Source organism: Sciurus vulgaris (assembly GCF_902686455.1).
Source record: "Sciurus vulgaris genome assembly, chromosome: 14".
Classification (NCBI taxonomy): domain Eukaryota; kingdom Metazoa; phylum Chordata; class Mammalia; order Rodentia; family Sciuridae; genus Sciurus; species Sciurus vulgaris.
This window is the reverse complement of record NC_136475.1, coordinates 30,260,926-30,271,406: the sequence shown is the minus strand read 5'-3', so window position 1 is coordinate 30,271,406 and position 10,481 is coordinate 30,260,926. Positions and strand designations below refer to the sequence as shown.

At 39.8% G+C, this 10,481-nt stretch overlaps 1 protein-coding gene across 4 annotated transcripts in view; it reads right to left on the bottom strand.

Moving 5' to 3' along the window:
- Positions 1 to 334: 334 nt before the first annotated feature.
- Positions 335 to 10,481, bottom strand: part of STAMBP (STAM binding protein) — a 30,989-nt gene continuing 20,842 nt past the window's right edge. For all 4 annotated transcript variants that reach the window (XM_079111448.1, XM_079111449.1, XM_079111447.1 and 1 more), the window contains 3 exons: positions 3,759 to 3,871; positions 2,778 to 2,877; positions 335 to 982 (listed from right to left, as the gene is read on the bottom strand). In XM_079111448.1, the coding sequence (XP_078967574.1) occupies positions 926 to 982; positions 2,778 to 2,877; positions 3,759 to 3,871 (270 nt within the window). In that variant the 3' untranslated portion in view covers positions 335 to 925. The remainder of the gene's footprint in view (positions 983 to 2,777; positions 2,878 to 3,758; positions 3,872 to 10,481) is intronic.

Here is a 10,481-nt window from a genome sequence, read left to right as displayed (position 1 = left end):
TAGCCAACACAATAAAATGAGCAGGGTACATAACCATTTACTTGGAGTATACCTGGTATTCCAAACAAAGGCTCCACTATCCTCAGATGAAAGTTTGTGGGGCAGAAGACCCACTTGAGACAGCACCAAAAGAACAGAGATGACTTCATACTCCTGGAAGACAGCAGTAGGCAGAGAAAAACACTGAATAATTAAAAGTGAACTGGGACACACCTTTAATGTCAGTACATCTCAAATTCCATTTTCCCCTTACCTTTCCCAGAACCATTAGACATTTTACTTAGCATGTTTATGTGATGCTTCATCAAATAGATCACTCTAGAGCACAACAAAGTAAGTTAATTATTATTTTATTGCAGAGGAAACATATCCCGAAATATTTGTTAAATAACAGAACTCCAGACAGAATCATTCTTCGGGGTTTGTGAGCCTCACCGTCTGTGGAGATGTAGTGAGATGTCCCTCACCCTTGTAATTAAGCTCCATTAGCATTCCCATAAACCAACGGAAAACCCAAAAGTTTTCTAAATGCATAGATACTCTGCATAGATACTCTCATTTAGTTCAAAGGTAGATTATAAACAAGTTGGCAGATAAATTATAAACAAGCTTAGAGGAAAAAAAGGTTAACACTTGGGTGAATCTAGAAAGAAGGGCATATGGGTGCTCCCCATACCATTCTTTTGACTTAATTTTTGAGTTAGCTGCTTGCTTTACAAGATCGTGCTCCTTTCCAGATTTGCCTAAAAAATATAATCAATTATTTCTTTTTGAACCAGAAATAGAAAATCAGTTCTTCCCCAGGTGTTGCTTCCTTCCTATTCTTGCTTTAAAAGCTTCCATAGTTTTCTGGGAAGCTTAAATTAAGGGGCTACAGTACACTGATATGGTTTTATAGTTCTCAGAAGGTGTGTGAGTCAAATTCTCATCGAAGGTCTGTGACAGTCACTGCTCTGTCCACAACAGTCACATGGGTACAGCTCTGAAACAGGAAAAAAGAAAAAAAAAAGTGAAGTCCTGGAAAATTCTGAGAAGTCACTTTTTAAAAGCCCTTATTTAAAATGCTCATTCAAGGCCACTGTTTCCTAGTCTGGAGAAAAGACTGCCACTTAAGTGGCTGTTATGGTTACCGGTCTGGGAATGACCACTTCCATTCAGCCCTACTCATAGACTGAATCAAAGTCTGTTCACATATCTTGTTTATTTTTCAAATGTTTATTTGTAAACATTTACTTAAAAGAATTAGTGAATTTTTTGTTATTATGTCAATAAGATAATAAAGTACACTTATTTTTACATGGGGGAATACATGCTGTGACATGTGAAAGGAGTATTTATAATTGGAAACCTGTGCATTGGTCCCAGGTTTTTTTCCTGATTGTGCAGTTTATATTTCAACATCTTGGTACTTATTTATCATATTCCAAGGCAGCTTGATCTATTTTTTGAAAGACTGGTCTGAAAGTTCTTCCTCAAGAGAAATAGGGGGAAGGAAGAGAGGAGGGAAAAAAGGTGGGTAACAGGAACTGAAATCAAATTCCATGCATGTATGATTTTGTTGGGATGAATTCGACTACTGTATATAACTATAATGCTCTAATCAAAAAAAAAAAAAAAAAAAGATCTTCCTCATATTCAGTTGAAGACTGTCCATTCCCTGAGATCTTAGTTTTAGTGCTGGGAGTGGTATGAAAAACCCAATACCTTTTTTTTTTTTTTTAATTCTTTTAGTTGTAGATGTACACAATACCTTTATTTTATTTATTTATTTTTATGTGGTGCTGAGGATCAAACCCAGTGCCTCACACATGCTAGGCAAGCACTCTACCGTTGAGCCACAACCCCAGCCCCTCCCTATACCTTTTTTATGTATCAGCTCTTCTACCCCTTCAAGTCAACTCTAAGATCCTTCCTGTGGTTTCTCTTGCAAACATTCCTAGTTCCTTTTAGTGACAAGGTTCTGAGTTCCTTTCCCATATTGGTCTATTTTCTCTGAACCCAAAAGAAATAGTAATACTCCAGGTCAGTGTGAAATAAAGAAACACCATCACATTAAAAATGGCGGGCAAATTGAAACACACATATCTAGATCGTCAACTAAGCTTGTTATTCACAGGACACAATTTAGGGGGAAAATTGAAATAACCTTCAAGGATGTATATTTAAATCCCTATTATCTAAGCAAAATTCCAGATCAAATATACTTAATTTACCTATCTTAGGTGCTTTTTTCCTTTGCATTCAAATCTCTTACCAAAGTATAGGCTTAGCAATTGATAAAGAACAAAAATAATATTTAATAAGTCAGCTACTGCATTAGATACTTCCTGCAAATTACTACTTTTGTGTATGTGCTGCTGCAGATTGAACCTAGGGCTTCATGCAGTTCTAGTACTAGTACTAAGTACTAGTTCTAGTACTAGTTCTAGTACTAGTTCTAGTACTAAGCTACACCTCCAGCCCCTACTTCATTTAATCCTCTCAATAATCCTATAAACATGTTTTATTATTATTATCCTCACTTTACAGATAAGAAAGATGAGGCCCTGGAAGGGTAAGTAGCCTCAAAGACACACAGTCATTAAGTGGAGAACTAAGATTCAAATCTGTTTCCCTCCCACACTACTTCCCATGTCTGTCCTTATTATAGAGATCTGGAAAGATAGGTGACAAGGTAGATCTTCCATGTGGGCCAGACAGGACGATGCACCTCATCAGCTCTGACTGTCCTCCTTGCCTGAAGTACGGCTCCAATTTCTTCTACACAGGATACATACACAAAACAGAGGTGGATCCTTGCTGTGTGGATGAAATCCTTTCTGGCGACATGAAGAAATCTCCTCTAATCCATGGTCAGTTAATTTAAAGAATCCAGTTCTAAAATAAGAAGAGGCAGATTCAGAGGCAATCTAAGGTGTTCCCCAGTCACCCTCCCACCGACAGACAAACAGACAGACACACACACACACACACACACGACCAGGCATGCACTCTCAAATGCATTACAACATTGGTCATTTTGAGACAGCTTTCATAATATGCTGAATTACAAGTCTCTTCTCTGGTGAATGAAGCATAGTTACAGAATGATTCATTGCTATAACCACATTGGTTTTGCTGGGAGAACTCATAGTAAATAACAGTTTTTGGAATGAAAAAGAGCTAACATAATGACATAATGAGTTTGATTTTGAACTTCTATGCGTCTGTGTGGTGCCAGGGATGGTATCCAGGGCCTCACACATGCCATGCAAGTGCTCTACCACTGAGCTCTACTCACTTAGCATGAATTTGAAATTCTTTATTACAACATTGAGCTCTTGGAACTCCCATTACTTCAAGTCAAACACTCTAAATTTCTGGTGAACTTTTTAAAATTCATTGTTATTTTAATTTTTTGATACTGGGAATTGAAGCCAGGGGTGCTTTACTACTGAGTTACATCCCCAGTCCTTCTGTTTTGAGGAGGATCAATCCTCCTGTCAGTCTCCCAAGTCACTGAATTAGAGGCATGTGCCATTGTGCCTGGTTCTTCTGGACTTCTTTTGGAAAATAACAAAACTATTGCTTATATATCTTTTAAACAAGCATCACAGGTTTATCAGAATATGATTGCAAGAAACTTAGAAAGCAGTCAGTTAATGCTATAATCTATATATTTTCTAAAGAGCAAGTCTCAAGTATAAAGACCTTTTGCTCTGAGACTTTCTTTGCTCCTGCCTCTCTATAACATCCAGAACCAAGTCCTGTGTACTCACTCCTGAAACTTGGGGGAGCAGACGATAGCTATTGACTCTGGCAGCATCATCTGGTAGGAACAGTGAGTGTGTAGGTCGACACTGGAGAGAAAGGCGGTCTGTGTGGGATGAGTCTGAGAAGACAAAAGAAGCCAGAGAAATCTTGGTGAGCATGGACATGGTCCATGAAGAAAGGTATGGCCATGGCAGGACTTCTCAACAGCTGGCTTTGGCCTCCTTTTTAAGTTACAAGCTGTTTACAACCATGAGGGATACACTTGAAGTTCACAAAAACTAAGGATATTTCTTTCCAGCACTGTAAACAAGTAAATGCAATACAAATATGTGAAGAGACCCATATTCTTTTTTGTTGTTGTTAAAAGATTTCTTATACAACATGGTGACTACATAGTTCACTTTCTTCTTTTTTTCTTTCTTTTTCTTATCTTTTTTTTTTTTTTTTTTTGAGTTGAGGATTAAACCCAGGTACTTGTGTATGATCTGCCACTGAGCTAAATCTTCAACCTCAAATAATTTGATTTTTTTTTTTTTTAACAGTGCCAGGAATTGAATCCAGGACCTCACCTAGGGCTAGGCAAGTTCTGTTCCACTAACCCATATACCCAGTGTGACTCCATAGAAAACAATGTATTATATACTATAAAATTGATAAAGGAAGGTGATTTTTCCATGCGGATGGAACTCAGGGGTGGTCTAACACTGAGCTACATCCCAAACCCTTTTTATTTTCACACAGGGTCTCACTAAGTTCCTGAGGGTCTAAGTTGCTGATGCTGCCCTTGAGCTTGTGATCTTCCTTTTTTAACCTCCTGAGTAGGTGGGATTACAGGTATATACCACCATGCCCAGCTGCTTAAGCAAGATTTTTACATGTTTTTACCATAGAAAAATGATAAAGATGTGAGGTAAAGCCTATGTTAATCAGTTTTCCACATTCCGAAAGATCATATGGTACATCATATTTATAAATATATGATTTTATTTGTTAATAAAAATAAAAAGGGGGATATTAAAAACAGTGGAATGAGACAGACATGATTATCCTATGTACATGTATGATTACACGAATGGTATGAATTTACATTGTGTACAACCATAGAAACAAAATGATGTACCTCATTTGGGTACCACAAATCAAAATGCAGTCTGTAAAAATAAAAAAAATAATTTAAAAAATTAAAAAGAAATATATACTTCTATTATACAGTATTAGAAAATAAGAAATAAGCTGGACGCAGTGGCATATACCTGTAAACCCAGCAGCTAGGGAGGCTGAGACAAGAGGATCCAAAGTTCAAAACCAGCTTCAGCAACTTCGTAAGGCCCTAAGCAACTCAGTGAGACTCTGTCTCTAAATAAAATATAAAATAAGGGCTGGGGATGTGGCTCAGTGGGTAAGCTCCCCTGGGTTTAATCCCCAGTACCAAAAAAAAAAAAAAAAAAAAGCTTATGGAAAAAGCAAAATTTTGAATTTGGAAGAGTTGTCTATAGTGAGGAATACAGTGAGAGAGGGGAAGGGGGTGAAAGTGACTAGGAAAATAAAACAACTTAGATTTAATCCATCCCTGCACAATGACAACTAAGTAGGTGGGGATTTTTACTGAGAGCAATTGTGGAAGACCCCCCCCCCCACTTCAGTTCCAGGTATCCTACTGTATCAGAGATGCCCTCATTGGACTGTGCAGAACCACAATTCTGGAATTCCATGGAGGGTCTGATGGATAGAGTGATTTAAACCCAACAGAAAGAAATATAATGTTAAGCCTAGGCAACACACACTGCCCTACATCACAGTTAAAAACAACATATGAAATAACCCAGCACGTTTCATTTAATTCACCCATAGGACCTTTCCAGGAAGAGAGGTCTTGGAGAGTAATGCAGTATGGAGTTAATAGTAAACTGAAGACAGAGACCTGAAACTTTCTTGCTTCTCGTGTTTGGAGACAGCGATGGTGTTAAGCAGCCTGAACACTCATGATGGTACTGGGGGAGAGGTAGTAGGCAGAAAAAAAGAAGGGAATAAACAGAATGGTAAAAACTTTTCTCTGGACTATTATAATGGGAACTTTTATACCATGGTTCATGAGGTCCAGGGGGTTCTGAAATTCCTAGTGGCTGGCCAGCTGCAGCTGTAGGCTGTAGAGCTTGGGGGATGGGAGGTATTAAAGCAAAGGGTGAATAGGAAACCATTGACATAGTGGGATATGGAGAGGGCAGAGCTCAAACCTTCAATCTGAGATACAATGGGGGGAAAATATTGATCTGCATTGTTAAAATCCAAAGACCACTGCACAGAGGGAGAACTGAATTCTGAGGTTAGATGAATAAGGCAAAAGTCAATGTTGTACCATGTTCCAAGTACACAAGTTCTGATCTCTCAAAAGGAAATCCAAATCTAGGTCCCAGGTGTCAAGAAAAGGTTTCCCTAGGGTTGGTGTGGCCAGACCAGGGACTGGTGTGGTGGGCCTTATGGGGAGCCCCACTGTGGTCCAAGGCACTGGGACACTGGCTAGGAGACCTGCATCAGGCATGCAGCAGGTGTTTAGACCCTTACTCTGGGTTTAGCAGATGTGGAGTCCAGGAGGGAGACCTTCATCCTAGGTGTGGCAGGCATCAGGCTGTGGAGACACGTGTGAGGATGTGTGCATGCAGGGGTATGGACACTGACATTAAGGGCACAGAGCTGCATGAGGCCTGTGTTGGGGGCTCAGTGGCTCAGGAACTATGTCTTACACATGAGATCAGGAGACAGGTTCAGGGTCATATGACTGGGATATGGAGATGTAAGAAGAGACCTGAGTGTGGAAACTGCAGGTGAAGAGAATAGCTTTGTGGGAGTTGGGGGTGTGGACCGCATTAGACACTGCATCTCAGGCACGGCAGGTGGGGAGATGTGTTACAGGTGTCCCAGTACCTGCCTCTCTCAGGTATAAAGACAAGACAGGAGACCAGTGTGGTTGTCATCTGGTGAATGGTAAGGACTGAGGCTATATGCAGCCTAATGATCACAGGCCTAACAGGAATGGAGATCTGTAAAGGAATCTGTATCTCAGGTTTGGAGACTGGGGAGGAGACAGTTTGCTTATGTTTCCTGCTCTGGCCTCCTATTCTTTCTTTCTTTTTTTTTAAATTTTTTTTTTTATTGTAAACAAATGGGATCCATGTTGTTTCTGTTTGTACATGGAGTAAAGGCATACCGTTTGTGTAATCATAAATTTACATAGGGTAATGTTGTTTGATTCATTCTGTTATTTTTTCCCTTCCCTCCCACCCACCCCTCTTTTCCCTCTATACAGTCCTTCCTTCCTCCATTCTTGCCACCCTCCCTAACCCTAACCCTGGCCTCCTATTCTTGAACTAAACAGGAAGAATTCAAGAACTCTAATATTGGATTCACTCTGGGACCCAGAGAACCAAAGCAGTTGGTGAAGTCATCTTGGGCATCCACTGACCAACTAGGTGCATATCTTCAACAACTGTGAATGGCAGGAGAGTGAATTTCTCCTTTTCGTCTTTAAGAAGCGTGAGCATCTCCCTGGATGATTTAGGTTTCAGTTGTTCTACAGATTCATAAGTTCTAACTGACCAGCAAGGCCTATTTGGCTCCTGGTGAGCTCTCTACATCATGGAGAATCACTCGTTCTGCAACAGAGGCACACGCTGCCAAATATTTCAACATGATAGAAATCAAGGCCTTAATAAGCCACAAGCAGATGAATGATTCTTCCTGACAGGTGTTACAAGGTCAAGTGTGAATCTGAAGTTCAATGGACAGTCACTCTGTGGTTAAAGCATCATCCAAGGAAGATATAGGAGGTAGGAAGCTACTCAGATTCCAGGGGCTAGCTAAATCAGGCAAAGGAGCCTGTATTGTTTAGAAGGAGAAGATGTTGAAATTTGAGGGTAATGAGTTCAAGCATTATTTAAATGTTCATTCACTTTATTTCATTTGTTACCAATTTTTTATGTCATGTTTTATTAAGCATGCTTCTTGTATATAAAATAGACAACTATATAATGACATGTTCATCTTAGAGGGGGTATAGTCTTAGGTAATAAGATTGGAAAAAGAAAGAACCAGTATGACACAGAAAGGACACCAACCTTCACTGACAGAAAGTAAGTGCCGTCAACCAGTGTATTCAAATGAGCTGTGCAAAAATCCAATCTGAGGAGCTTGTCAAAAGCATAGACTCCCACACCCCACCCCTGAAAATATCCATCATGAGAGTGAACACTTTGAAAGCTCACTAAATGATTCTTACATATGGCCTTATCTCAGAAGTACCACTCCATAGAAGGCCATGATGAGCTCACTGTGGGTGGAGGAGGTCTTCAGGGCAGGAGTCTGTTAGTGGAATACTGGCAGAAGATCCATATAGGTTCTCAGGGGGCATGGAAGAACTTTGAGGATCACAAGGAAAAAAAGTTTCTACCTGATGATAATATAATCCTTTAGATTGCTAGGGAGCAATAGCCTGTGCCTATACCATTCATTCTGGAAGCAAACTAGGCCTAAAGAAGCCCAGAATTCTAACTAGAAGTAAACTAGGCCTACACAAGCCAATCTAGTCACAAATCTAAAGTTGGGTAGCTTGAAAGATTATAAAGGGACAAAGCAGGGGCTCAATAAATAACCGTAAAACTAAAAAACAAAAACAAAAACAAAAACAAAAAACCTGCCTTGGTTCCCTGGTCTCTCTAGCTCTAAGCAGGTTCCCTCAATAGTAGCTATGTTCGGTATTTCTACCCTGCTGTGGAGAAAGGAAAGCCTTTTCATGAAGAGAAAACAATGTGCCAAAGGAGCAAAATGAGCAAGGAAAGTGAATGCCAACGGCAGCCAGGGTGCCTGGATGGGGCAGAGTGGCCACATGGGAGGGGCAGTGAGGGTTAAGAAGGGCTGAGACAAGAGGAGAAAAGGAGTATCTTCCTATGGGGAAGGGGGTTTGCCAATAGCTGATGATCAACACGTGACCATGAAATGTTTTTGACCAGGGAAGCTGTTTTATAGTTGGCAAAGTGAAGAAGAAAGACTTGATCTTTTGCATTCCCCTCTTGAAATTTTAAGATCTAAGCAAATCTTATGGTCTGCTTTTTTGTTGTTTTTAATCCCAAACTAAGAAGAAATGATTCAGAAATATCATGGGATGGGGGAGCTGAATTATTATCAATTTAAGTTCTAAATTTGCTCCTAGCTGGACCTTCACTGATTCTTAGAAACCTTTATTTATTCGTGGCTAGGTTCTGCCTGAAGTCTAAATAGTAATTATCACAAACTTTCCTCCATATCCTCCTGTTTCTAAATCTACTTCTCTCCCTCCTGCCCTGCAGCAGACCTAGACTCCAAACCTACGGAAATCAACACTGCCTAAAAATAAGTTCCCTTGACTGGTTCAAATATCATTTCAAGAATCTCTCCATATATTCATTTCTCTTCCTTCAACTCTGTCTCGAAGGAATGAGTGCTTTCCACCCCACAGGAAGATGAACCTCCTTTTGTACTTCTGATTTGATATTTTCCTTGGCTCTCCTGTTCTTTTATCTTTACTCCCCTGGCTCACTGGTCACAAGAACACATTCAAATAACTACAATCAAGAATGTGAATAAACTTTCAGAAGTTAGGGCAAAAGAAGCAAGACATAAAAATCACATATAATTCTGTTTACAAAAAGGACAAAACCAGGCAAAGCTAAACTATAATGTTTCAGGATACACATTTAGGTGGCAACTTATAAAGAAAGCAAGGAAGGAGTGATGAGAAAACTCAGGAGAGGGCTCACCTTTTCCAGGGAGGAAGTGTGACTGGGTGGGAGCAGGCTCCTGGCAGCATCCTATTTCCTGTCTTAGGTAGTGTGTGTACATAGATGTTTACTTAATGATTCATTAAAGTGCATATTCAGCTTAGATACATTCATAAATGTGTTATATTTAAAAATACAAAGCTTTTGAAAAAACAAAATCAAAACAAAACATGTTTAAGGTTTTTCACATTAAACAATTAAGGAAAAATTCTCTCAGACCTGTTATGCCATAAGCCACCATCCCATCTCTTCCTCCTCTAGAGCTAAGGTCCTCAAAATGCTCATGTCCATTTCACTACTGCACAACCTCAATCCCCATGACTTCTTAAATCTTACAGTCTACTCCCACCAAGGCCTAAAACCCATGAAAATGGGTCTTCAACAACCTCACAAAATCCAATAGGCTGATCCAAACCTTCACCATGCTGAGGCTCTCTATAGCATGTGGTAGGGTTAGTATCCTGAAATTTCTTTTTATAACATCCTTCCTCCTGTGGCTTTTGGGTCCTAACAGGGACCTCACTTTCTCAAATATCTCTTCATCTTATTTTCACTATCAACTAGTTTTTCTCTTCCTCTCAGGAGCCTGTGATTTTCTTCTTGCTCTCAATTTTCCTTAACTTCCAAGGCCAGCTCTATGCAGAAGACTTCCAGATAACTTTCCTGCTTTGACCTTGCTCCTGAGTACCTGCCTCCAGCTACATGATGACTACCTCCAACCATCTGTTTTCTCACAAGTTCTTTAATTAAACCTGCTCAGAATTGAACCCCACTTCCAAAAATTAGTCTTCCTTTTGGATCCCCTGTGTCTGTTTATGAGATGATCACTGCCACCCCCATGAGCCAGGATCAAAATCTCTGAGTCATCATTGGCTCTTACTCATTATCTTCTATTACTCATTTCCCAAATCCTCTGAA